This window comes from Cupressus sempervirens, chromosome 9, assembly GCF_028749045.1.
Source record: "Cupressus sempervirens isolate cs-2001-9-10 chromosome 9, ASM2874904v1, whole genome shotgun sequence".
NCBI lineage: Eukaryota > Viridiplantae > Streptophyta > Pinopsida > Cupressales > Cupressaceae > Cupressus > Cupressus sempervirens.
Genome location: NC_143126.1, coordinates 653,572,474 through 653,596,894, shown reverse-complemented (window position 1 = coordinate 653,596,894; position 24,421 = coordinate 653,572,474). Strand labels below are relative to the sequence as shown.

At 35.9% G+C, this 24,421-nt stretch overlaps 1 protein-coding gene and 1 long non-coding RNA gene across 11 annotated transcripts; both read left to right on the top strand.

The window, feature by feature from the left end:
• Positions 1-5,095: 5,095 nt before the first annotated feature.
• LOC149540428 (zinc finger CCCH domain-containing protein 18-like) lies at positions 5,096-10,602 on the top strand. Of its 10 annotated transcripts, none has more exons than XM_089801536.1 (9): positions 5,096-5,265; positions 5,395-5,843; positions 6,079-7,078; positions 8,024-8,191; positions 8,313-8,492; positions 8,656-8,732; positions 8,821-9,054; positions 9,715-9,823; positions 9,933-10,602. In XM_089801536.1, the coding sequence occupies exons 3-9, from the start codon at positions 6,093-6,095 to the stop codon at positions 10,012-10,014; spliced, it is 1,836 nt and encodes a 611-aa protein (XP_089657662.1). In that variant the 5' UTR covers positions 5,096-5,265; positions 5,395-5,843; positions 6,079-6,092; the 3' UTR covers positions 10,015-10,602. The 10 variants fall into 10 exon arrangements, with proteins under 10 accessions (XP_089657662.1, XP_089657660.1, XP_089657657.1 ...); XM_089801534.1 differs by having other exon boundaries at positions 9,930-10,602; XM_089801531.1 differs by having other exon boundaries at positions 8,653-8,732.
• A 907-nt stretch (positions 10,603-11,509) lies between these two features.
• LOC149540427 (uncharacterized) lies at positions 11,510-13,491 on the top strand. The gene is made up of 3 exons (XR_016356397.1): positions 11,510-11,640; positions 11,749-11,855; positions 13,371-13,491. It is a non-coding gene; the product is annotated as an uncharacterized LOC149540427 (long non-coding RNA).
• The last annotated feature ends 10,930 nt before the right edge of the window (positions 13,492-24,421 follow it).

The window sequence follows — 24,421 nt, the reverse complement described above, 5'->3', positions numbered from 1 at the left end:
GTTGTGGGAACCAGTGGCAACAATAACATTACAGGCAACTAGTGAGAGTCTTGTGCACAGAATATGGCTTTGTTTTATACCATGAAGGCATAGACCCATTTTATTATCATAGTCAAGGGCACTTTTTTGGTTCATTAAAGACTTACAAATCTTAAACGGCTAGGCCTTTATAGAATCCAATCAAGAAATTGGGCAATATGAACAATGTCTGAATTGCCATAATCGATAGCCAAAGTAAAAATTACCTTGAACTGTTACCATGAAATTAAGCAAGTTGCAAACAAAAATTACCTTGAACCCTTACAACGAAAATGAAAAATACCTTGAACCCTTACGTTGAAATTAAGCAAGTTGCAAACAGAAGAGGACGAGACCTTACCTTGAAAGAAAGTTCCAAATAGAAGAGGACATGGAGAATGAAAAGTAATCCATCAACCTTACCTTGATGGTGTTGAAAAGCTCTTGATTGGTCATGCCTGAAGCCTCCCACCCACAATTTGCCACATGATGAAATGAAGTTTCACTTTTCTTTTTTTTGTTTATATCTTTGACAAGGTTGAAAGTTTGATGCAAAACTTAACTATCATCAAAATTTAGACGTTATTGGGATCAATTTTTTTAGAATGAATTAGACAAAACAAATTGGCGTGACATTGAAAATTACCCCCAAATGCACTAGTGTTATTAGGGAGATTTAGAAAGATTTATGTAAACAAGAAGAAGGAATATCCCAATGGGGGAGATACACAACATGAAGAGTTATTAGTGCCAAAGGGGAAGATAAGTACAGATTGATGTTAATGAGGAGTGATATTGAGTGGGGGAGAAGCTGAGAGTTGTTTAGTGTATGAACAACTGATGCCAATCCTAAGAGATGCATAACAGAGTAGTGTTCTAGAGGATTTCAGATTCGATGAAGAGGATTTGAAAAGAAGACAATAGTAGCAGTCACAACAGAGTGTTTTTTGGTGTTCTTGGAACCTAGATGTTTTATGCCAACGGGGGAGATTTATAAAATGAATGTTGATGGTATTCTTTTTGGGGGGTATCCTAAGCATTGGAGAGCATGTAGCATAGTTGACATGTTGCATCCATGACTGTGTTTGTCATTGATGACAACATAGTATGGTTTTTTTAAGGACTAGTAGTGTAGCAGACAAAGATCCTGGTCGTACGGACAAAGGTTTGATGTTTTGGTGAAGCGCGGTTAAGGATGTGTTCTACACTATGTCCTAATGTCAAGGTTAAGTGTGCATACAAAAAGTCAAGGATATGTAGTAGATATGTGAGATTTACAGAGAGTAGTACAGTGACAGAGTACCTAAAAAGCAATTTCTGATGAATGGATTGTATCTCCTAATAGAGATAGAATTAGGTTATGCAAGGTTAGATAGTGACAAAGGAAAACCTGATGATGACATTAGCGAGTGTGCAAGGTCTGGAGTCATGCATGTGAGGAGTTGCAAAGACCATGAGCCAACAGTGTTATGTGATTGCGAAATATTTAATTATCTTAATGTGGTCCTATTATAATTAATTGGGAAAGCCTCAAGGTCGACTCAAGGAATTGTTTTGAGGACTTGGTATAAAGGAAAGTATTTTCCTTTATTGTAAAATAACGATTAAGTAATTGAGAGAGTGTGAGCAAGAGCATAGTCTTTGGTAAGCAATCCAAGAGATTAATGGATGCAAAGTTGGTGATTTGGTATGAAGATCAAAACTAGTAGAGAAGTCTAGTTGATAGGAAAGAGGAAGAGGAACGAGAAGTACAATTCAATTCTATTAATCTGCAAGGAATATTACAAAGATCTTTTGGACATTGGGTTCATTGATCTTGCCCCTGAAGTTGTTTGGATAGTGGATCCATTTTCCTTCTACAACTCCTAGTTTAGGGTTGGAATCTCCTAACAAGGATTCAAAGTCTCCTAATAGGGATTGATATGTATTGAATGTATTTCATAGACTCCTAACAGGGTCCATCCTTTAACAAGGAATATTTATATTAAGTACATCATTTTGTGGGTACCATCCCCACTGAGGTTTTCCCTCTAACCAAGGGTTTCCCTAGTTAACGTATTTGGTGTTATTGTGTATGAGTATCTTGTTATTGTTTCTAATTAAATTGCTCATATGGTTAAGGATTAATAAGGTTGATAATTGTCATAATAGTTGAATAACTGATTCACCCCTCTCTCGGTTATATTGGTGGCCTTTATATTCTAACAAGTTTGTTGTATTTAATTGATTTTTAAAGTGTAAGATTTGATGTTAAATTCATTTTTTAGCATTTCCTTATTCTTTTAATTTCTTTTTTTTTAGTAGTTAATTAGTATTTTAATTTTTAGATTAATATTACAATGTGATTCTTTCTTTTAATATTAAATTATAATTATAACTTAGTTTTTCTATTTACATATTTCTATTTAACATTTTTTATGCCAAGTCTTGTCCATTAGCCATTATGTCATATATTTTGAATTGCATGTAATTGTATTCAAAGAGATCATCGTCATTCATTTTTATTATCACAATTGTTATTAGAGAATTAACATTAGAATAACACATTCACATTAAAATATATTAGTAACAAATACGTTAATTGTAAATTTAACTATTACTTTTTAAAATGTGCATATCAACATCTAATTTTTCTTAGGAAAAGGATCACACTATTTAAACATAGTCGTATTAGACAAACTGAATTAAAAGTACACTTTTGTCCAACCACAAATTCTCAAATGCTAAATGTTACATTTTTTTTACTATTTATCTTATTTTAAGCTAAAAAAACGTTTCTCTATCACTATAAGCTCTAGTTTGTGTCCCTTGTATCTCTCTCTATCAATCTTATGATGAATTATAAAGTGTTGTCACAAATATCATATAAAATTTTCTTACATATTCTAATCCAATTTTTTATTATCAATATTATATATTAGTAAAATATATTCTTTTAAACTAATTCTATTATTCAATTCAATCTCTTTCAATTTACCAAAATTATTATGGTCATAAAATCCATTTTCATATCCGTCAATAAAATCTTAAATACAAATTACAAGATACAATATGGAAATCTAAAATAACACACTCTAATAGTGCTTAGGACTTAACAACATATTATATCAATCAAAAGAAAATATTATAAAAAACAAGAAAATATGGGAATGATCCTATGATATCCCATACTGAACTCTATTAATTGGATGTTGGAGACTACCTCTTAATCGTGAGCTTGAAGTGTGTTTGAAGCTGTAGGGACTCATAAAGTGAAAGGAATGCAAAAACATAAGAAAAACTAACACAATGGCGTATCAGATCAGGAAGAGGCCCTAATTCAAAACCAAAATTATACTACAACAAATGTAATCAATTGTACATAAAGATTTCTTGTAAACCCACATAAGGGTTTCTATCAGTTTTATAAATATTAGCTTTGTAAAGGAAGGGTATGCCTTCCTAAGTAACCAAATATTAAGGGGCGCCTCTACATTCTAGAACATGACTTTGGTCTAGGGCAATACCAAGGGGTTCCTTCCTCATTCTTTTCTCCGAGATGCCCACACTTTGAACAAGATAAAAAATAAAATGTAAAATGATTACAAATATAATATATAAGGCCTCTCCATCAATCTTATAATGAGTCATAAAGTGTAATCACATACACCATTCAAAAATCTATTTACAAAATTTAATCCAAAAAACAAATAGAATAATATATACATTACATAAATCTAATACCTTAACTAATTTTATCAATTGATTCAGTGACCCAACCCAACGTCCAACTTACCTTACCTTGGTCTTAGTGTCAAGTTGAGGTCAAGAAGCAACGAGTTGGTGTAAGACCTCTTTATGAATCTTATAGAAATTTCTTTATATAATTTTATCCAAAAACTAGATGGATCATATTGCATAAATCTAATACCTTTAACTATTATATCTATGCAAGTGTGTTTTTGGGATTTGATTATGTATCATCATTTTTAACATCGAGGTTTCAAATCATTTTATGATTCCTTAATCTCTCTCATCCAATTGATGGATTGTGGATTATGATATCAAACACCAATGTTAAAAGTAAATGATACACAATCAATCCCAAAAACATACTTGCACTATTATGGATTGAGGAAACCTGCTATCTTTAACTATATCTATCTGACTGGATTTGATTGTGTGAGTGTTTTTTCATCAATGCTTCAGATCACACCCTGTGATCCATGCCATCAGTAAGATGAAGAGAGAAGGCATGATTGCAGAAATCCATTTATTGTTAACTACATCTATTCAATATGCCAATGGGATCGAGAAGGGGTGAGCTAGGGTGAAACAAATCTTTAAAGAATGCACATATGCAATAATCTCAAGCCTCAAGTTAAATTAATGATCAATGAAGAGGAAACTCACCACCCAAGCCAACTCCCCTATTCTTACCAAGCATATTAATTTATACCTCAATACCTCAATAATATATACACTTTTTAAATTCAAATAATTGAGTGTCTCCCAGCCAAGCTCTATAAGTGTCTCCTAGCCAAACTCACACAAATTAGATTTTATATATATATATATATATATGGACGGGTAACCCATGAGTTAAGGAGGGCACGCATAGAGTGTTAGATTCTGTCGGCTTCTTCTTCATGCACGACGGCACATGACGGAACCCCAACAGACTGACGTCATCAGGGCCCATGATCACGTGTGCCCCCTAATTGGCGCGCCGGCTGAACCGCTCACCGCCTCATATCAACATTCTACCTTCCCGTCTATTGACGTGAAAAAATCCAAAGCGACAACCCCTGGTCATGACGTCACCTATTTTCAAACTGCATTTACATTTTTCCTGTTGCAACGGTTAAAAATGAGGATAACGCTCAACTCAGGTGGGGTTAACTCGTCGAGTTAGCCCTAACCCAACGCTGATGGAGATGATTTTGAAGTTGATCTTGTGGACGAACGTGTACACTGAGTAGGCAAGTGGATTGATTTGAATTTTTATGAGCTCGAGTTTATCTCGGGTTAAGGTCACAGACACGGTCTTTAATAAGTTGCTGGTGCATATAAATGCCCTGGATAAGGGAGAGACTGGAGGACAGAAAGCCTTTAGGCCTTTGTTAATGATTTTTTTGGATCTGGGTTATTGATTTTGATTATTTTTTGTTTATACCACATATTTTTCTCTGGATTGAAAGAGGCTGGATTCATGTCTTCGAGCTCATTGGGCGTAGAGATCCTCTGCATTTGCAGACTCAGGAGGAGGTAGGTCACTGGTTCGAATCCTGTAGGTGTTAGTTTTATGTGTATTATAGCCATTGCTGATCTGCTAAGCGCTCTTTTGGTAGATATGAAGTTAGTTTCAGTTTGTTGTTTGTGTTTTTATGCATGCAGAGGAAGAGCTTTAAGTGTGTGTATGTATGTTGGATAAGGAAAGAGAAGAGGGGAATATAATACTTTTTGAGAGAGTATTGGTAAGAGTTGGCTTTTTGGGTGGACTTTGGGAAGCTTTTTGGGTGGAGTGGACTGTTCAATGTTTGTTTTCTGGTGGAGAGGCCATGGTGCACCGTTCTATAAAATTCTACTAAAAGTTATGTGTGAGGATTGAAAGAAAGTGAAGTTATATGGATGTGGTGAAAGATTTGACAATACATGGGAGGAATACAGATATGAGTTCGTTTTTGTGGTCGGGATAATGATTGTGTTGGTTTCCAATAATCAATCCAGCTGGTGATCAATAGGGCTCTTGTCCGCATTTTGGTACACGGTGTATCGGCTTTTTGTCAATCAACACTGGAACAGGGCAGTTTTTGTTTTTATATCGAGTAACTCGTCTTAACAATGTAAGTTTGGGAAGCCATGGATCTTCAGTTGTCAATCAGATAGGGCTACAGGAGATATCGAATGTATTAGTACATGTTTGGTTCTTTGTACCAGATCCTGACTTCTATGCAAAGACCAATCTATTCGTTGGAGTTCCGTGAAACTATAATTTAAGATCTGAAGTTTGTCAATTATTTTTCTTGGCATCCATGAAATTTGTTTATTGAGTGCGGCTTTGGGTTTTGGTTGTTGCAGGTACTGGATGTGAAATGGATATATATGAAGCAACAAGGATTGTGTTTTCGAAGATACAGAGCGTGGATCCAGAGAATGTATCCAAAATCATTGGTTATCTCCTGCTTCAGGACAATGGGGATAGGGAGTTGATCCGGTTAGCCTTTGGGCCTGATAGTTTGATTCACTCGGCTATCTCCAAGGCCAAGAAGGAACTTGGCATGCATGTTTCTTCATCTTCCTCTTCACAGCTGCTATCTCCTTATGCTATGGAGTCACCAATGCAGTTTACTTCGTTTTCTCACATTCCATCTCGTCCTTTCTCTGCGGTTTCGCCCCAAACGGTCTACTGGGATTCTCAGGCTCATCCAGAGACGCCATTAAATTCACATTTTGCAGTTCCCATTGAACAGAATGCGCTCAATTTTATCAACAGGAATCCCTTACAAGCTCAATTTTTTGGCGGTGATAAGCTACAGCAGCATTCCATAGTCTTGGCAGATCAGCCGAGTAGTATCAGAGATTACACCAATAACTTCCTGCCGCAAGATCAACAACTCCCCTTGTTTGAGAATGAGAGTTTCAATTACCCAGATATGCAACTAGCCTCGGGCGAATTGGGCATGGATTTTCTAAGCAAAAGGGCCAGTTTACCAATTGCTGATGTTAAGCCATGCTTGTATTTTGCCCGTGGATACTGCAAACATGGCAGCAATTGCCGTTTTTCTCATGGCTACGAAAACCATCTTACGGCCTCCATGGGAAGCAGCCCCTCGGAATCTTTGAATGAAGAACCAATCTCAGCTGGAACATTGGAGAGATTGGAGATTGAGTTGTTGGACTTACTGAGAGGGAAAAGGGCACCCATTTCCATTGCTTCGCTGCCTCAACTCTACTATGAAAGATTTGGCAAAACGCTGCAAGCTGAAGGCTACCTGACTGAATCTCAGCGCCATGGCAAAGCTGGTTACAGTCTAACAAAGCTCTTGGCGCGCTTGAAGACTATTAGACTCATTGATCGGTATGCTTCTGCTCTCTGTCTATCGAGTACTTTTATTGAGTTCTACAATCTTAAATTCAATTACAGCTTGTCTGTTTTAGAGGCAAGTTCAGCAGATGTGTAAATTGTTCAACTCATTGTGTGTGTGATTGGGTATTTATATCTTACCTTACCTTATCCATGTCTACGACAAGTCCTTGCTTATATCCACAGCACTTAAAAGTGAGTATTTGAAGCTTTCTTGTCCGCACCAGTTTTCCACGCCCATGACAGCAAAGTTTTGCAGAGGGAGAAAATTGCTTGTTCCATTTTTTATGACTGGGTCTTCCATTTATTTATGCCTTGCTTGATGGAATGTTTCAATCCTACTTGCTTATAACCTACAGATAATAAAGTATTGGAACACATATGCAACTCATATGAGATGGGTAGATGGAAAAGGCCCAAAGAGGTTTGGGAAGAAAGATGATGAAGTATTGGAACCCATATGCAACTCATATGAGATGGGTAGATGGAAGAGGCCCAAAGAGGTTTGGGAAGAGAGAACCAGTATGTTTTCTAGGACAGGAAAAATTAAAACCAAATGATATTTTCTCTTTGAATGCACAGCATACGACAACATCCAAACATACTATGATGTCATTCTGAAAGCGGAGAGCATGCATAGCTTATTTGAAGATGATAAGATCAACCAAACTGCTGGATTTTTGGTTGGAAATGAAAAGGAATATGGAAATTGCTTAGTGCTTAGTTCCTTTGGTCCCTTAGACTGCTTGGTCTTGTGGATGTCATTAAAATCATTCATTCATTCTACATTATTTCGTAGTTTATACCTCTTGTGCCAGCATAATCTCTGCATCCTGTTTGCATTTTAGCTTTCTAAAGTACTATGAGCACTCAATTATGTGCAATACTAACTCTAGATTAGGAATCAGCTGGACTAATACAATTTATTGTTATATGTAGGCCCCATGGCCAGCACGCTGTTGTTTTAGCAGAGGATGCTCCTCGGTTTACAGAGTACAGGGGCGAACAAAATGATATAGCTGGTTTGATTGCAGGATCTCGTCAAATTTACTTGACTTTCCCTGCTGAAAGCACCTTCACAGAGGAAGATGTATCAAATTATTTCAGGTAGGAAGAGTCTTCTTCAATCTGATCTATAAGAGAAGGGCTTGTGTTAGCAGTTTTTAATTAGAATAATGGGGATTTGGTGATGACCCAGTGACATTAAGTGTAATTTTTTCAATCACAGGACATATGGGCCTGTACATGATGTGAGAATACCCTACCAGCAGAAGAGAATGTTTGGATTTGTAACATTTGTATATCCAGAGACTGTGAAAACCATCCTCGCAAAAGGAAATCCCCATTATGTATGTGGTGCACGTGTTCTTGTCAAACCATACCGAGAAAAGGGCAAGCATGGGGACAGGTATTATTTGTGTATATCAGCACTAAATTTTCAGCTCTTTGAGGCTTAAGGAAAGTTAATCAGATGAAAAAGAAAGATCCAATTTGTGTGTTTTTTGACAGCTTAGGGGTGGGCTCATTCATTGTAACTAATTCTTTGTTATTAACTTTTTTCCATTCAGAAGATACACAACTGAGAAACCTGAACACACAAAATACATGCCGGCAGCCTACAATCTAGATGACTTTGACCTTCAACTTGGTAAGTAGGACATCGACCTGCATTTGTGTTTTTGATATGGTATTTTGTTTCTCTTCTTGTGTCTGAAATGAAGTCTTTTGTTTTGCAGGACCTAGAATAATTGGTAATTCTGACATGATAAGAACCCAATTTCTTCTAGAGGAGCAAGAGCAGATACTTGAAATTGAAAGAAGGCGATTAGCAGAATTACATTTGATGAACCAAGCCTCTAAATTAGCTAGTAATAATAACAGTAATAGTTCTAATCTCATTGTGAACCAGCACCATCACCAGCACTACCAAAATGATTTGGAGACTAATGCAGCCACAGCAACATCAGAAGGTTGGGATCAGAGTTTTCCTTTCATGAATTCTTATTAGAATCACTATGACAGTTTTGCCTTATCACTTGCCAGTGACCACTAATCCATGGACAACAGATTCGTGAACATTATGGCAGATTTCTTACAGAAGATTCAGGGTTTTGGGGTCTGTAATATATAAGAATCTTAATTTCAGAACCCTACGACAAGACAATTGAGCTATGAAAATGTACCCTTAACTAGCATTCTCTATTCCAGAACCTTATGGAAAGACAATTGAGTTTAGGTCTATGAAAATGTCCATTTAACAATACAGAAGAGCAAGTGTAAAGTTGAAAACTGAACCAACATTCATGCATGCCATGAATTCAACCTACAATCATTCATTGCCGTAGGTTCTAGTATCTTCTTTACTTAAAAAGGCAAGAAAACATGAGGAGGGCAGGGAAAAATACCCCATTACAACAGAATTGGTTTTAGGTCTACGAAGATGCCTCCTTAGACTGGTTCACATTTTATTTTTATGTTTGAAATTAAACAATTATAATGGCTTTCTAAAGCCAAGGCTATCAGAAGATTTACTTTGGAGATAAGGTTGTATTTTAAGAGTGAAATTCAAATCTCAGAAGAGAGGAAAACTACTACTAAACATTTGAATCATTTTTTATTGTTCGGTGCAGATACCATTGGTCTTCCAACTGCAGAACAATTCAGCTATCTGCTTGAAGTCTTGAACAGCGAGTCTATCAATGGAGATAAGCCAAAACAAAACGGCAATGACCAAGAAAGGTGAAGACAAAAAAGAAGAGCAGCAGAACGCTTTGCATCTTTGCTTAACAAGAAATGTAATAGTGGTACTGATCAGTTTTTCCCTTTGTTTGTATTGATTGTACAGCAGCCATGTGCACAATCTTCCAGAGAGCCCTTTTGCGACGCCACGTGGATCATATGCAGCCAATGACATATCCACTGTTACATAGCAAAAGGCTGTTGCAGACAAATTTGCACACACACAATTATTATACTTGGCATGTCCATCGCAAAAGTGGCACCACAATCCAAACAAACAAACAAAAAAGGGTGCAGATGCCCAACAACATTACATTCAAGTGGACTCCGTGGATCCCCAAGTGGCTTGGGAATATGTGATCAAAGTAAAGTAGAAAGAAAAATGGGCAAACCAAAAAGAAGACCACACTGTTTCTCCACATTATTAATATTGTTATTTTTATAATAGAAACAAAGTAAGCATCGAGGTCAATAATAATATTATAAGCAAAAAGAATATGATGGAAGGATGAAGCAAGAGCTTCACTTCACTTCCCGTACAGTACAGCAGGCTCATCATCATCATTATAAAAATAGACAGATAGATAGAAAAGCAAATCCATCAAAATTGTAGCAGAAATGATAGATAGATAGAAGAATCATGAATCATCATGAATAACAAACATATGTATACAGGATCATTGGAGGAGGGGAGTCCCTTGCATTTCTGGCTCCCACATCATTTTTAAAAAATATTTCTCTTATCAATGGAAGTCAAGGTGATTTTCATACTTTTTAAACCCTTGTCCCCACATACTATATCTGATTGCTTGTAAAATTTATTCCTTAGATTATGTGGTGTCTTTCTATCTTTTGTGGAACTGGTCAGACATAGCTGTGATTCACTGACTTCTCAGGCCCCCATGTTCTATAGATTCTGATTCTCTGCCACACAAAACTACAAACCCACATGCAGCAAGGAACTTGTGTTTTCATTGCACTAGGAGTCTCCTCAGCCATTTGTAGGCCCATTTCAATGAAATGTATTCTTGACAAACATCTGTAGGGCCATTTGAAATGCATTCTTGACAAACATTTGTAGGCCTATTTCAATGAAATGTACTCTTGACAGCCATTTGTAGGGCCATTTCAATGAAATGTATTCTTGACAAGCACTTGTAGGCCCATTTCAATGAAATGTAACTATTTGTAGGGCCATATGAAATGTATTGTTGCGGATCTTGGGTGTATCTTAGCTGGAATTGGGTAGGGGGACCTTGCCCAACTGATATAGATTGGACCTACAGACACTGACAGTCGGTGTAAATTTGGTGAGTTAGTGTGAATCCAACGGGTGCTAGCTTTTGATTGAGATGGACTTTTTATCAACTACCACTTGATGAAGCAGTTGGCATACTTAACCCCGTCACCTCAGGTAAAGTCCAGTCCACATCACCATCAATTTGAACACCCACTGCAATGGGGACCTACCCACAATTCCTGTCACCAATCTTTTCATCGACTTTGTGATTAAATTTTGGGTTATCTCTATCATTAAATAGGGATAGAGATGCCTTGTGGGCAACCCAAAACACTACTCCTTTTCATTAGTTGTTATCATAACACAGACCTTTTCAATAGTTGTTATCATAATGGTTTATACTTTGTTAAAAAAAGTAAAACTACAGTGACTCAGATCTTGTTCATGGTTGGGGCTGCCTCTTTTTTATTTATTAGATGTAGATGTTAATATTTGGGGCTATTTATCTTGCCACTTCGTTATGGCACATGTAGGTTATAAGGGGATTGGTGCTCACTAATCTATTTATTTTAATAGGGTGAGGATTCTAATCCAAGTTAGATCGAATGAGTGTTTGCTATTCTTTACAGTTCTAGTACTAGTCTTATCAGAGATTCTAATTTTACTAATACTAGAGTTTTCTTAGATTCTAATTTTAGCAGGGCGAGGATTCTAATCCCAAATTATGTAGACGAGGGATGAGTGCTCTGTATTCTCTGTTACTTTTATTAGGGCCAAAGATTCTAATGTAAGGTATGTAGACATAAGATACATGCTCTCTGTTTTCTATAATTTTTTAACAAAACAAAGATTCTAATCCAAGTCACATAAATAAGGAGACTTTGTGTTTCCTATTCTCTACAATTTATTTAAGTAGGGCAAAGATTCTAATTCAAGATTGTGGTCTTCAGTTGATTATTACATTTCTTACACCTCCACTATAGCTCAAGTTCCAGGGATAAGAAAAACTTCTATTAGAGATTAACAAAGATAGATAAACAATGGGTGCTTTCTATTTTTTTAACTATTTTAGTAGGTCCAAAGCTCTAATCCAAAGTCAAGGTTGTTTATATTAATGATTACTTCAAAAATGAGGTCATCAATCAGATTTGTTTTATGTTTCCAAACATTCAAAAGCTAAGCTTTTTAGTTCAAGAGTGTTTGTGTTTATTTTGTCCTATTTTTCTTCTAAATTTAAATTTCCCTATTCAAAATTGTTTGTTTTTTGAATATAAGTTGAAGATTCCAGCTAAAACTAAAACTATTGATTACTATAAAAAATCATAATTACTTGTGCTTCCATATAAAATTATTACATGACTTCATTGATATAAAATCAATAGGAAAAAAATGTTAATACTCTCACATTCCAAACAAAATCTTCTACTCCAAACTACTAAAAATATCAACCTATTTTATTTCTTCTCAACTCTTTCAAAGTTTTTAAAGTTCATTAATTAAAGATTAGTTGCCTTCTTTTCTCTTTTAAATTTAAAACTCCTTAGTCAAAATGGTTGATGAACTTAAATATTTTTAAATTTGGAGCCTTTGACTAAAATTAGAACCATTTGCTCTTTATTATTATTATAAAAATTAAGATATTAAATCATTATTACTCATATTCTTCAACTTTTTATAAAACTTGTATCCATCAAAATTACTCAATTCTTAGTTGAAGATGTTTTAATCTAAAGACTCAAGTTTTCATATCGAACAAACACACCATGTTATGGATGGTATAAAATCTTCCATCAGAGAAAATAATAATTTCTTATGTGCTATTCCTACAATCGAATTATCTCAACCTAAAGACTTGTGCTCCCATATCAAATAGACACAAAATATGTGCTCCTATATGATATAAAATCTTCCATAAAAAATAAATAATAATTCCTTATACTCTACCCCTCCAATCAAAATCATATATACTTTCCTTTTCTTGCTCATGATCATTGGCTCAATTTGTATGGAATTTGAAAGCTCAATTAAATTATATGGGACATAGAGGCTATGTGGGGACTTAGAAAGCTCCATCAAAGTAAATGGAATTTAAATGCTACATGGGCCCCTAAGATGCTAATCAAATTGTATTCCGTGTGGAGTAGATACCCATCACAACCATTGGTTCACACCTGAGCCAATATGGCACTGTCTACCTTTATCTTTATCTTTATCATTAATTTGATATTGCAGATACCTAATTCTATATAAATATTTATATTAAGTAGATGCTTGACAACTCATGAAAGACATTGTTTTTTTTGACAGGTCTCCATCCAAGTGGACAAAGTTGCTGCATTTTCTAACAATGGTTTTCTCAATTTATGCGGCTTCAGACTTTTGTTGAATAAGTTATTTGTTTTTTTAATGCATCTCAGCCATTAAAACTTGTCTGCAAAACACATAACATGCATTATTGTGACATTCAATCCAACTTTAACAACACCCTTCCATTATTATGCCGCACAATGTTAGTGGAAAAATGCCTTCTCATTTGGAAACAGACAGGGTTTACCAGTAAGCACCTAAGCATGTTATGAATGGAGCAAACAAATGCATTAATTTAGAAAGGTGAGATTTAAGATATTATGTTTGTGCTTGACACCACAATATGCTGTATAAGAATGATTATTATTATCTTTTTACCCATAATGCTTCAAGAACTTGCAAATGGCAGACTATTTATACTTTTATTTGCTGCCATATGAGCTATCCTTCAATATAATACATGTGGAAGCTTGTATATTTAACCTTTGAGTTACTTTTATGCTTTTATATTTTGATATATTTTCTTTTCGTTTATATATTTATTAGTTTTTCTTTTGACAGATACTATTGCTTTCGTTCAATTCAATTTTTTAATTTGATTGACAAATCAACTCATAAGATTTAAAAGATTAAAAGAAATTTCAAATGTTTATATCTTTTTCTAATTTTTCATTATTTTATAAATCACATTTTTCATTCACTCTCTATTGGACCATACTATTTTTGTTAGGGAGAAAATTCAATTTTCTTCAACAAAAATACAAATATTTTTTAACAACTCTATCATGCATTAATTTCAACTTTATCTTTTCCACATTTGTGACAAATTGATTAGATTTTTAAAATAATAATATTTTTATCTGCCACCTCACACCACTTTAGACAAAAATGAATGTCTAATCAAATATTAATTATCACAATTTATTTTTCTTACCAAGTTCAAATTTAGAGTTAAATGTTTTATATTTCTTATTTTAAATATATTTATTAGTTTTACATTGATGTTTATTTTTGCCAATTCTAAAATGCTATTTCTTTGAGTTTACACTATGTTTTACTAATTACTATTTTACAATCTTGCTCTAATTTTTTTTAATACCATTTTACAAATTGTAAAACTAATACTACCCCTCAAACTTTCTAGATATTTTGGTAGTTTGAATTAAGTAATCAACAATTGTTTTTTAAAAATTATTTCAACTTAGTAGAAATGAGTAGTTTATTCATATAATATAATAATAATTATTATTTATATATTTCTTAAAATAATATAATTATTAATATTTTCCCATCAACTCTCTCTATCATTCTACCTTTACTTGTCCTTATAATAACATATCATTCTCTATTTTAGCTCTCTCTTTCTATCCTTCCTTTCTATCTATAAATCTCTATTTTCCTTCTTTTTCAATTATTGGCAGGAACTTTGACACATTGTGTCTCTTGTTTTTATTATCTTCATCAATTTGTATTGCAAGAATATCTTCAATAAATACATCTTTTAAGTTTGAGTTAATTCACTTTTAATCTTTATTATTACTTTAGGACTTTCCTTATTAAAATCTATAGTTCTTTCAATTCTTCTATTTTTTGTTGAAGAATATGGGAATTACTTGTAGCAGGACACGAGCTCACTTGTTGATCTAACCTTGAATAGTTATTTCCAAAAAATGTTTGTTTAGTTCATGTATAATGAATTCCACTCTACCTTACAAAGTCTAACCAATAAGAAAACTAGTCTAACCAATAACAAAACCAGAACAATTATCAAAGGACTACTACAAAAAACTAACTACATACCAAGACACTACAGTCTATACTTCCATTGCAACAAAGCTATACACAAGTATTGTTTGATATTTCTTATTCATTATTATTGTGATATACACTAAAAATCACAAGATTCTAAGAGTACTTCACTATTGTTGGTCCAGGAGCACCTAAGGGTAAGGTCAAACTCTAACTCAAGTTTTGGTTTGTAAATGGTGTAACCAACCATTGAGTGAATAAGGACTCAACATAAAGTCCCAAGATAGGTTTAGGAGGTGTGGTTAGGCAAGACTTGAGTATGAGTCAAGTTTTGACAACTAGGTCCTAATAAGCACAAAATTACTAGAAATTGCTCTATAAGACAAAACTTGAAAAAAAATCCCTAAAAAGGGGCAAGAAGTGTTCAAATGAGCTCCTTAGGTGTCTTAGGTCCATTTTATGAAGGTTGAAATCAAACTAGATAAGTTTGAAGGCTTAGTTTGCAAAATTGCAAAAGTTGTCAAAATTGCTCATTGACAACTTTGCAATTTTTGCACAGTTTGGAAGAAAGAGGAACATGGGTAGTTATGGCTTGAACCAAAGAACAAGGAGGTTAAGAGAGCCTATAAAAACACCTTCCAACTCATTTCTAGGGGTTGGACATATAGTTGTACAGACATCACATGTGTGAAGGAGAGCTTCACTTGATAGAAAACAAAGTTTTTAGGATTGAGCAAAGGAACTCGATTGAATAACTTACTATTTTGAATGGAATAGTTTATTGGATTGATGTAGTGATTTTGTACACACTTGTTTTGATCATTAGTTATCATTTATCTAGGTTTGCAAAATTAGTTAGATTCTTCATTCTTGTTGTCCAATTTTGACAGGGTTCCATGAAAATGACCAAAGTTTGAATTCCCATGGTTGAGAACCTATGACCTTTTGGAATCAAGTAATGGTTTATATATACTTTGTAAATAACCATTTTGGAGAGTGTGGGTGTTTGTTGGACATTTTTACAAGCGAGCCCTAGGCAAGCAAGAAAGGCTTGGCAAGGTGCAATGAAGGCTTGTAAGTAAGTTTTAAAAGGAACAGAGCATTGACACGTGGCAATCTAGGATGGGAAATGGAAGAGTGGAGTGTTAGGTGTCCATAGACCAGAGGAGAAGGTTTGGTGCAAATATTAGCACATTTCACAAGAGTTTTGCTAACATTGCCCATAAAATCCTCAAAATAGGGGTAAATTAGAATCATACAGTACAGACACCATGGGAGCCTAAGACTTGGAAAATCTTCAAGCCTAGGTCATCAGGAATCAAATTCCTGAAGGCATCAAGATGCCTTGTTAAATTTTTTTGGGAGTTATAGCTAGTTCCTTGTTTTTAGGAGGGCTAATAGGGGCTCTTAGGGCTACGAGGGTAAACAGGGCAAACTAGGGGCTCTTAGGGCTACGAGGGTAAATAGGGAAAACTAGAGTTGTGGGTATGGTAAACCTACCCAAAAGATGTAGAATGAAGTGAAAAGCATCAAGAACCATAGAAAGATGGTGTAAACTTGATTTTGGCCCTTTGGATGTACTTGGTGGAGTTTTGGCTCACTAGGTCAAAAGATGCACAGTTGGTGATTTGGAGTCAGAGGATGGGAATTTGAATTGATTGGAGAGTTTCTTGGTGAAAGGGGATTGAAAAGAAGTCCTCTAGGTTGGGGTTTGGGATAGAAACCCTAGGTAGGCTAGGAGTATCCTTAGTAGAAAAAGAAAGCTCTAAAGTGACGAAGCTCCCCATCAAAGTGGTATCAGAGCCATAAGATTGTGGCTTGTGGTGGTATGTTATATTCCACTGAATCAAGTGGATCTTTAAAGATGGTTACCAATGCAAAATTGGCTAAGGAGGTAGATTAGTAGAAGAAGCTCATGGAGGAGAAAACCAGGCTTCTTGATGAGGCCATAGAAGAGATGAAAGATAAGCTAAAGGAAATGGAAGATACGGCCCAGGAAAAAGAAGATGAAGACTTCAGTAGGGGATAAAGAGAAGTTGAGCTTGGAGGATGAAATACCTGAACCTAATCCTCCTCTTGGTGAGCAAGAACCATTCCTCAAATCCCTCAAAGCATTTAGAGGAAAGAATCTTGAGAATGTGTCATTATTCCATGGTAAGATGGATGTAAAGGTGGTCCTAGAATGGATTGAGAGTATTGAAAATTACTTTCAATGTGAAGGATTTTTAGAGGCTTAGAAAGTGAGATTTGCAAAGTCAAGATTGAAGGGACAAGCACTGACTTGGTGGAAGTTGTGCAAGAGGAAAGAGAGAGTGAACAAAACAAACCAATAGCCAATTGAAAGGATATGGTAGCAAATGTAAAGGAGACCTATTTGCTAGAAGATTATGAGATTAAGATTCACAAGCAAAGGTAGAATCTCAAACAGAAGGATTTTGATGTGGCTACCTATACTAAGGAGTTTCAAAAATTGGCTCTATGGTCAAGGGTACAAGAGGTTGAGAGAATCAAGGTGGTAAGGTACCTAAATGGCCTTAAGTGGCCTATTCGAGATGAATTGAGCTTGTTTAGCCTCACCACATTACAGAGCTATTTTCAAATGGCTAGGAAAGTGGAAGATAAATTAAGGAAGAAAGGGGACTCGAGTTCCAAAGGCAGAGGCAAAGGAAGAGGTAAAGATTTTAGAGGTGGTTGAGGTGGTTCTAGTGGAAGGACCAATGAACAGAGGGGCTATGGAGATGCTGAATAGAATGAGTAGCTAGTGAGACCAGTCAAAGGGGAGGCTCTAGTAGAGGTAGATGATCTAATAGTAGGGGTAGAGGCAGATATGAAAGTAGTAATAGAGGCTCACACTTCAACAATATGAAGTTTTACAATTGTGGCAAGTTGGGGCATCCTGCCTAGAGATGTCTAGAGAAGGCATCAACATCTTATGGAGAGAAGAAAATCACTTATGTCCAAGAGGAAGACAATCAGAAGATAAGAAAAGTGGACCTTGACATAAAGAAGGGTGAGAACCTCATGTTGAGGAGATCTTGGTAAAGGAGCCAGTAAAGGAGGACCCCAAGTAGAGAAGAGCACTATTCAAAACTACATGCAAGATACTAGGTAAGGTATGCAAAGTGATCATAGACTCAGGGTCTACTGACAATGTCTTGTTAGAGGAGGTAGTAATGCAACTTGACCTAACAAAGATTCCCCATGTGTGTCCTTATAGGGTGATTTGGTTGAACAAAGGGTAGAACATATTAGTGAATGAAGAAGTATGGGAAGACATCACTTGGTAAGTATCAGGAAAAGATCCTATGTAATGTGCTTCCCATGGATGCTTTCCATTTGCTATTAGGAAGACCTTGGCAGTATAATAGGGAGGCAGTGCATTATGGGAAGGAGAAAAAATACTCTTTCAAGAAGGATGGAGTCACCTATAGGATTCAGTCAATAGTGGAAGAAGACAAGGTAGAGAAGGCTATTGCTAAGACATTGTTGATGAGTGGGAAAGAGTTCCTCAAGGACTTGAAGGAACATGAAGGAGTAGCGTATGCCATTATGGTGGAGCCCAAGGAGGAGAAGTCATCTTCACTAGCACCCATAGCTGTAGAGGTATAAAACCTATAAGATCAGTTCAAAGATAGAATTTGTGATGGAGCACTACCAACATTACCTCCAAAGAGAGCCATAAGTCATCAAATTGACTTTATACTAGGAGCATCACTGCCAAACAAAGTTGCATACAAGATGACTCCAAAGCATAACAAAGAAATAGCAAGACAAGTTCGAGAGTTGCTTAATTAGGGGCTGATTAGGAAGAGCATTAGTCCATGTGTAGTACCAATTGTCCTAGCACCCAAAAAGGGAGGTAAGTGGAGAATGTGTACTGATTCTAGGGAAATCAATAAAATCACAATTAGGTATAGATTTCCTATTCCTAGGATAGAGTATCTAATGGATTGCCTTGGTAGAGCTAGCTACTTTTCTAAAATTGATCTCAAGAGTGGCTATTATCATATTAGGATTAAGGAGGGTGATGAATGGAAGTCTTCTTTTAAGACTACTGAGGATCTCTATGAGTGCTTGCTAATGCCATTTGGCCTTACCAATGCACCAAGTACCTTCATGAGAGTCATGAATGAGGTCTTGGAAGACTATATAGGAGTGTTTGTTGTTGTGTATTTGGACAAAATCCTCATCTTTAGTAAGACAAAGGAGGAACATATAAAGCCCCTAGAAATGGTGTTGAAGAAGGTTCAAGAGGAAAAGCTGATAGTAAACCTTGAGAAGAGTGAGTTCATGAAAGAGGAGCTAGTGTATTTGGGTTTTGCAGTATCCTAATGAAGTCTAAAGATGGACAAGAGTAAGGTAGAGGATATATTAAGTTGGCCTACTCCTAGATCTTCTACTAAGGTTAGAATCTTTCATGGCCTAGCACAATTCTATATGAAGTTTGTGAGGAAGTTTAGTGAGATTTGTATACCAATGAATGACACCATCAAAGGAGGCATGAAGACCAAGTTCACATGGACCAAGGCAGCAAATGAAAGTTTTGAGAGATTGAAGAGGGATGTGGAAAATCAACCAGTGTTGGTTTTGCCTAGTTTTGAGAAGCCATTTGTGGTAGAGTGTGATGCTAGTAACATAGCAGTTGGGGCAATTTTTGAGCCAAGAGGGCAGGCTTATGGAATTTCTTTGTAAGAGGCTTAATGAAGCCAAATCAAGGTATTCAACATATGACTTGGAGATCTATGCACTTGTTCAGGCTCTTAAGAAGTGGAGGCACTACATATTGCCTAAGGAATTTGTTGTCTTCATTGACAACCAAGCACTAAGTTTCACTATTGAACACAAGAAGGGCACCAATAACAAGGTGGCAGATGCTTTGAGCAGGAGATTGTTGATAGTACAAGAAGTCAAGTTGTAGAGCGTGGGACTAGATGGATTCAAGGAATTATATAAGGACATTGATTTTTTAGAAGCCTACAAGGTATATACTAACTTTAAAAATCATTTCCATCGTGAATTTTCTAAATATACCTTGCAAAATGGGTTATTGTTTAAGGGTTAGCAGTTGTGCATCCCAAGGGGATCTATGAGGGAAAATCTCATAGAAGAGAAGCACAATGGAAGCATGAGTGGGCATTTTGGCCTTAACAAGACATTAGACCTTGTGGAAAGGTTCTATTATTGGCCCAAGATGCAAAGGCATGTAAGGAGGTATGTGGAATAGTGTGGTATTTGTTAGAAGGCAAATAACACTTCATCCAATGCAGGACTCTACCAACCTTTACCCATTCCTAATAGGGCTTGGGAATGCATCAGCATGGATTTCATAGTGGGATTGTCAAGGACTGGGAAAGGTTTAGATATTGTTTTTGTGGTGGTAGATAGGTTCATCAAGATGATCCATGTCATCCCATGCAAAACATCACATGATGCAAGTAATGTAGCCAATCTTTTCTTTAAGGAGGTGGTTAGGATACATGGTTTACCAAGGAGCATGGTAGCTGACAGAGATGTCAAATTTATGGGGCACTTTTGGAAGACCCTATGGAAGAGTTTGGATACAAACCTAGCTCATAGTTCTTCCCACCATCCCTAAATAGATAGGCAAAAAAAGGTCATCAATAGGGTCCTAGGCAAACTCTCAAGGTGTCTTACCAAGGATTATGGACAGAGTTGGGAGCAAGTTATACCTCAAGAAGATTTTCCTACAATGATAGTAAGAATAGGAAAAAAATGATAAGCCCTTTTCAAGTGGTGTATGGCACACATCCAAGAGGCATAATGGAGTTAAGAGACCTACTAGCACATGACAACATTAGTGGGCATGCCGATGACTTTGTTTAGTCTATAAAAGAGGTGCATGATCAAGTTAAGCGACCTTGATGGAGGAAAATTAGAAGTTGAAGGAGAAGAAGGATGAGGGGAGAAGAGAGCTACAATTTCAAGTGGGAGACTTGGTGATGGTCTATTTGAACAAATTTAGGCTATAGAAGGGCATCTCTAGTAAGTTGCAGATGAAGAGGATTGGGCCATGCAAGGTACTTGAGAAGTATGGACCAATGCCTACAAAGTAGATTTACCCAAAGATATGGCTTTCTCCCATATTCAATTTCAAAGAACTAATACCTTAAAAAGGTCCAAAGGTGGATGAAGCATAGTATCAGGAAGATTTAAGCAAGGATATCTTAGACCTATAGGTACCTGAAAGGAAGCAACCACAAGTGGAGAGGATATTGGATTCTAGAGTGAAAAAGAGTACAAGGAAAAAGGTTTATAAAGAACATCTTATAAAATGGTTAGATACACCTGAAGCTAAAGAAACTTGGATTTCTAAGAGTGATTTTAAGAAGCATGGCATCAGCAAGGAGTTCCTCTCTCCACAAGTACCTTAGACCTCTTCTTGCAGGGGGAGAATGGTGTAGGAGCACCTAAGCGTAAGGTAAAACCCTAACTCAAGTTTTGGTTTTTAAATGATCTAACCAACAATTGAGTGAATAAGGACTCATCATAAAGTCCCAATATAGATTTAGGAGGTGTGGTTAGGTAAGAGTTGAGTATGAGTCAAGTTTTGAGAACTAGGTCCTAATAAGCACAAAATTGCTAGAAATTGCTCTATAAGGAAAAACTTGGAAAAAAAATCCTTAAAAGGGGAAAGAAGTGTTCAATAGAGGTCCTTAGGTGTTTTAGGTCCATTTTATGAAGGTTTGAATCAAACTGATCAAGTTTGAAGGCTTAGTTTGTAAAATTACAAAAGTTGTCAAAATTGCTCATTGACAACTTTGCATTTTTTGCAAAATTGGAATGGCAATTTTTGCACAGTTTGGAAGAAAGAGAAACATGAGTAGTTATGGATCAAACCAAATGACAAGGAGGTTAGGAGAGAGACACCTTCCAACTCATTTCCAGGGGTTGGACATATAGTTGTACGAACATCACATGTGTGAAGGAGAGTTTTGCTTGATAGAAAATAGAGTTTTTAGGATTGAGCAAAGGAACTTGATAGAATAGCTTACTATTTTGAATGGAATAGTTTTTTGGATTGATGTAGTGATTTTATACACACTTTTTTTTATCATTAGTTATCATTTATCTAGATTTGCAAAATTAGTTAGATTTTTCATTCCTTGTTGTCCAGTTTTGACAAGGTTCCATGAAAACAACCAAAGAGTGAATTCCCATGGTTGAAAACCTATGGCCTTTGGTAATCAAGTGATGGTATGTATATACTTTGTAAATAACTAGTTTGGAGTGTGAGAGTCTGTTGGACATTTTTTACAAGCGAGCCCTTGGCAAGTAAGAAAGGCTTGGCAAGGTGCAATGAAGGCTTGTAAGTAAGTTTTAAATGGAACTGAGGATTTGTACGTGAAAATATGGGATGGGAAATGGAAAGGTAGAATGTTAGGTTTCGATAGACCAAAGGAGAATGTCTAGTGCAAAGATTAGTGCATTTGATAAGAGTTTTGCTAACATTGCCCATAAAACCCTCAAAATAAGGGTAAACTAGAATTGTACAGTATAGACACCATGGGAGCTTAAGACCTGGAAAATCTTCAAGCCTAGGTCATTAGGAATCAAAGTTATCAAAGCATAAAAATTCCTTGTTAAGATTTTTTGGGAGTTACAACTAGTTCCTTATTTTTAAGAGGGCTAATAGGGGCTCTTAGGGCTACAAGGGCAAACAGGGCAAATTAGATTTGTGGGTATGGAAATGTTGGAATAATTGCCAGCCTTCCCCTTCAAGATTCATGACATGGCTTAACCACCTCTTGTGTTCTATAAGTGTAGTGGTTGTATCGAGCATTAATAGCTTGATCTTTTGGCGCAACGACAACTCTAGCTTGTAACAAGTGGTATTAGAGCTTGGTCACAGGTTTGAATCTCCTCGAGTAGCACTGAGGGGGGAATTGTTGGACTAGCCACTAGCCTTTCCCTTCGATATTCTTGACATGGCTTAACCAACTCCTATGTTCTATAAGTCTATTGGTTATATCAAGCATTGATAGGTTGATCTTTTGGTGCAATGACAGCTCTAGCTTGTAACAAGTAGACCTACCCAAAAGATGTAGAATGTAGTAAAAAACATCAAGAACCATAGAAATATGGTGTAAAATTGATTTTGGCCCTTTGGATCTACTTGCTGCAGTTTTGGCTCACTAGGTTAAAAGATGCACAGTTGGTGATTTGGAGTCAAAGGATGGGAATTTGACTTGATTGGAGAGTTTCTTGGTGAAAGAGGATTGAAAAGAAGTCCTCTAGGTTGGGGTTTGGGATAGCAACCCTAGGTAGGCTAGGAGTAGCCTTCGTAGAGAAAGAAAGCTCTTAAGTGAAGAAGATCCCCATCAATTGTCTTGTATGGAGTTCCTAGCAATGGTGTTACATCTAAGGTAAATTCACTTATTATAGATTTATGTTTTTTTTTTTTCCTTTGCTCCTCTTAGAGCACACATTCTCGTAATCATCATCACTAATTTGTGGAGGTGAAAATACCAACACATGGTTTGACTGAGGCAAGAACACAACCATTTCCTTTCTTATATATGTATAGGTACATATTTGAAACATTTTGACTATGAGGAATTGCAAGGAGACAAAATGAACTTGACAGAGATTGTTATGACCATGTGATACTACCAAATCCAAGAAATAAATTCCATATGTAAAATAACAAACCTATGAGATTAAATGAATTTGAGTGACTGCCTTTAATCCACTTTGATCTTCACCATGTTATTTAACACTTGATGCTTTATACTTCACAAAGATCAAAGTTTGCATTCTGATTTACCATCTTCTATGTAGTGAGAATAACTATTTCCAATATGTTATTCATCCTACTCAAATGAAACCTTGTAACTGATTACCAAAAATTAAAATCACATGCTAGGATCAATGATGTTGTTCACTATCATATCCCTTCTATCCCATCTCAATTTGGTCAACTAGGTGACTTCATCTTGTTGTGTAGTCCTCAGAGTGAGAACTTTACTAGTAGAACAATAACCTTTTACTACATGTATTTACTCCTTGATAACCTTGTAAGGATGGTCCAACCATATGAACTAATTATGTATATGGCTCAGAACATATCTCACCTATTCATCTCCAAAGTCCTTCGAGAAATACATAGTGTTTGTTAAAATCTTATCTGCTAAAACCTTATGTTCATCTTTTAGTACCAAATTTTCATCACATAGATAATTATATTTATAAAATATCATTTTTAAACCTAAATTCTCTAGTTCATTGTGGTTATAGGTCCTTACATCCTCAACATGCATGACTCCATAGGGCGCGTTAGAGAG

Bases quoted from the DNA above. Each gene is read 5' to 3' on its own strand.
- LOC149540428 (XM_089801529.1), top strand. From the start codon at position 6,093: ATGGATATATATGAAGCAACAAGGATTGTGTTTTCGAAGATACAGAGC. The intron at 7,079-8,023 runs GTATGCTTCTGC...TGTTATATGTAG, and splicing joins ACTATTAGACTCATTGATCG to GCCCCATGGCCAGCACGCTG. The intron at 9,055-9,714 runs GTTGGGATCAGA...TGTTCGGTGCAG, and splicing joins AGCCACAGCAACATCAGAAG to ATACCATTGGTCTTCCAACT.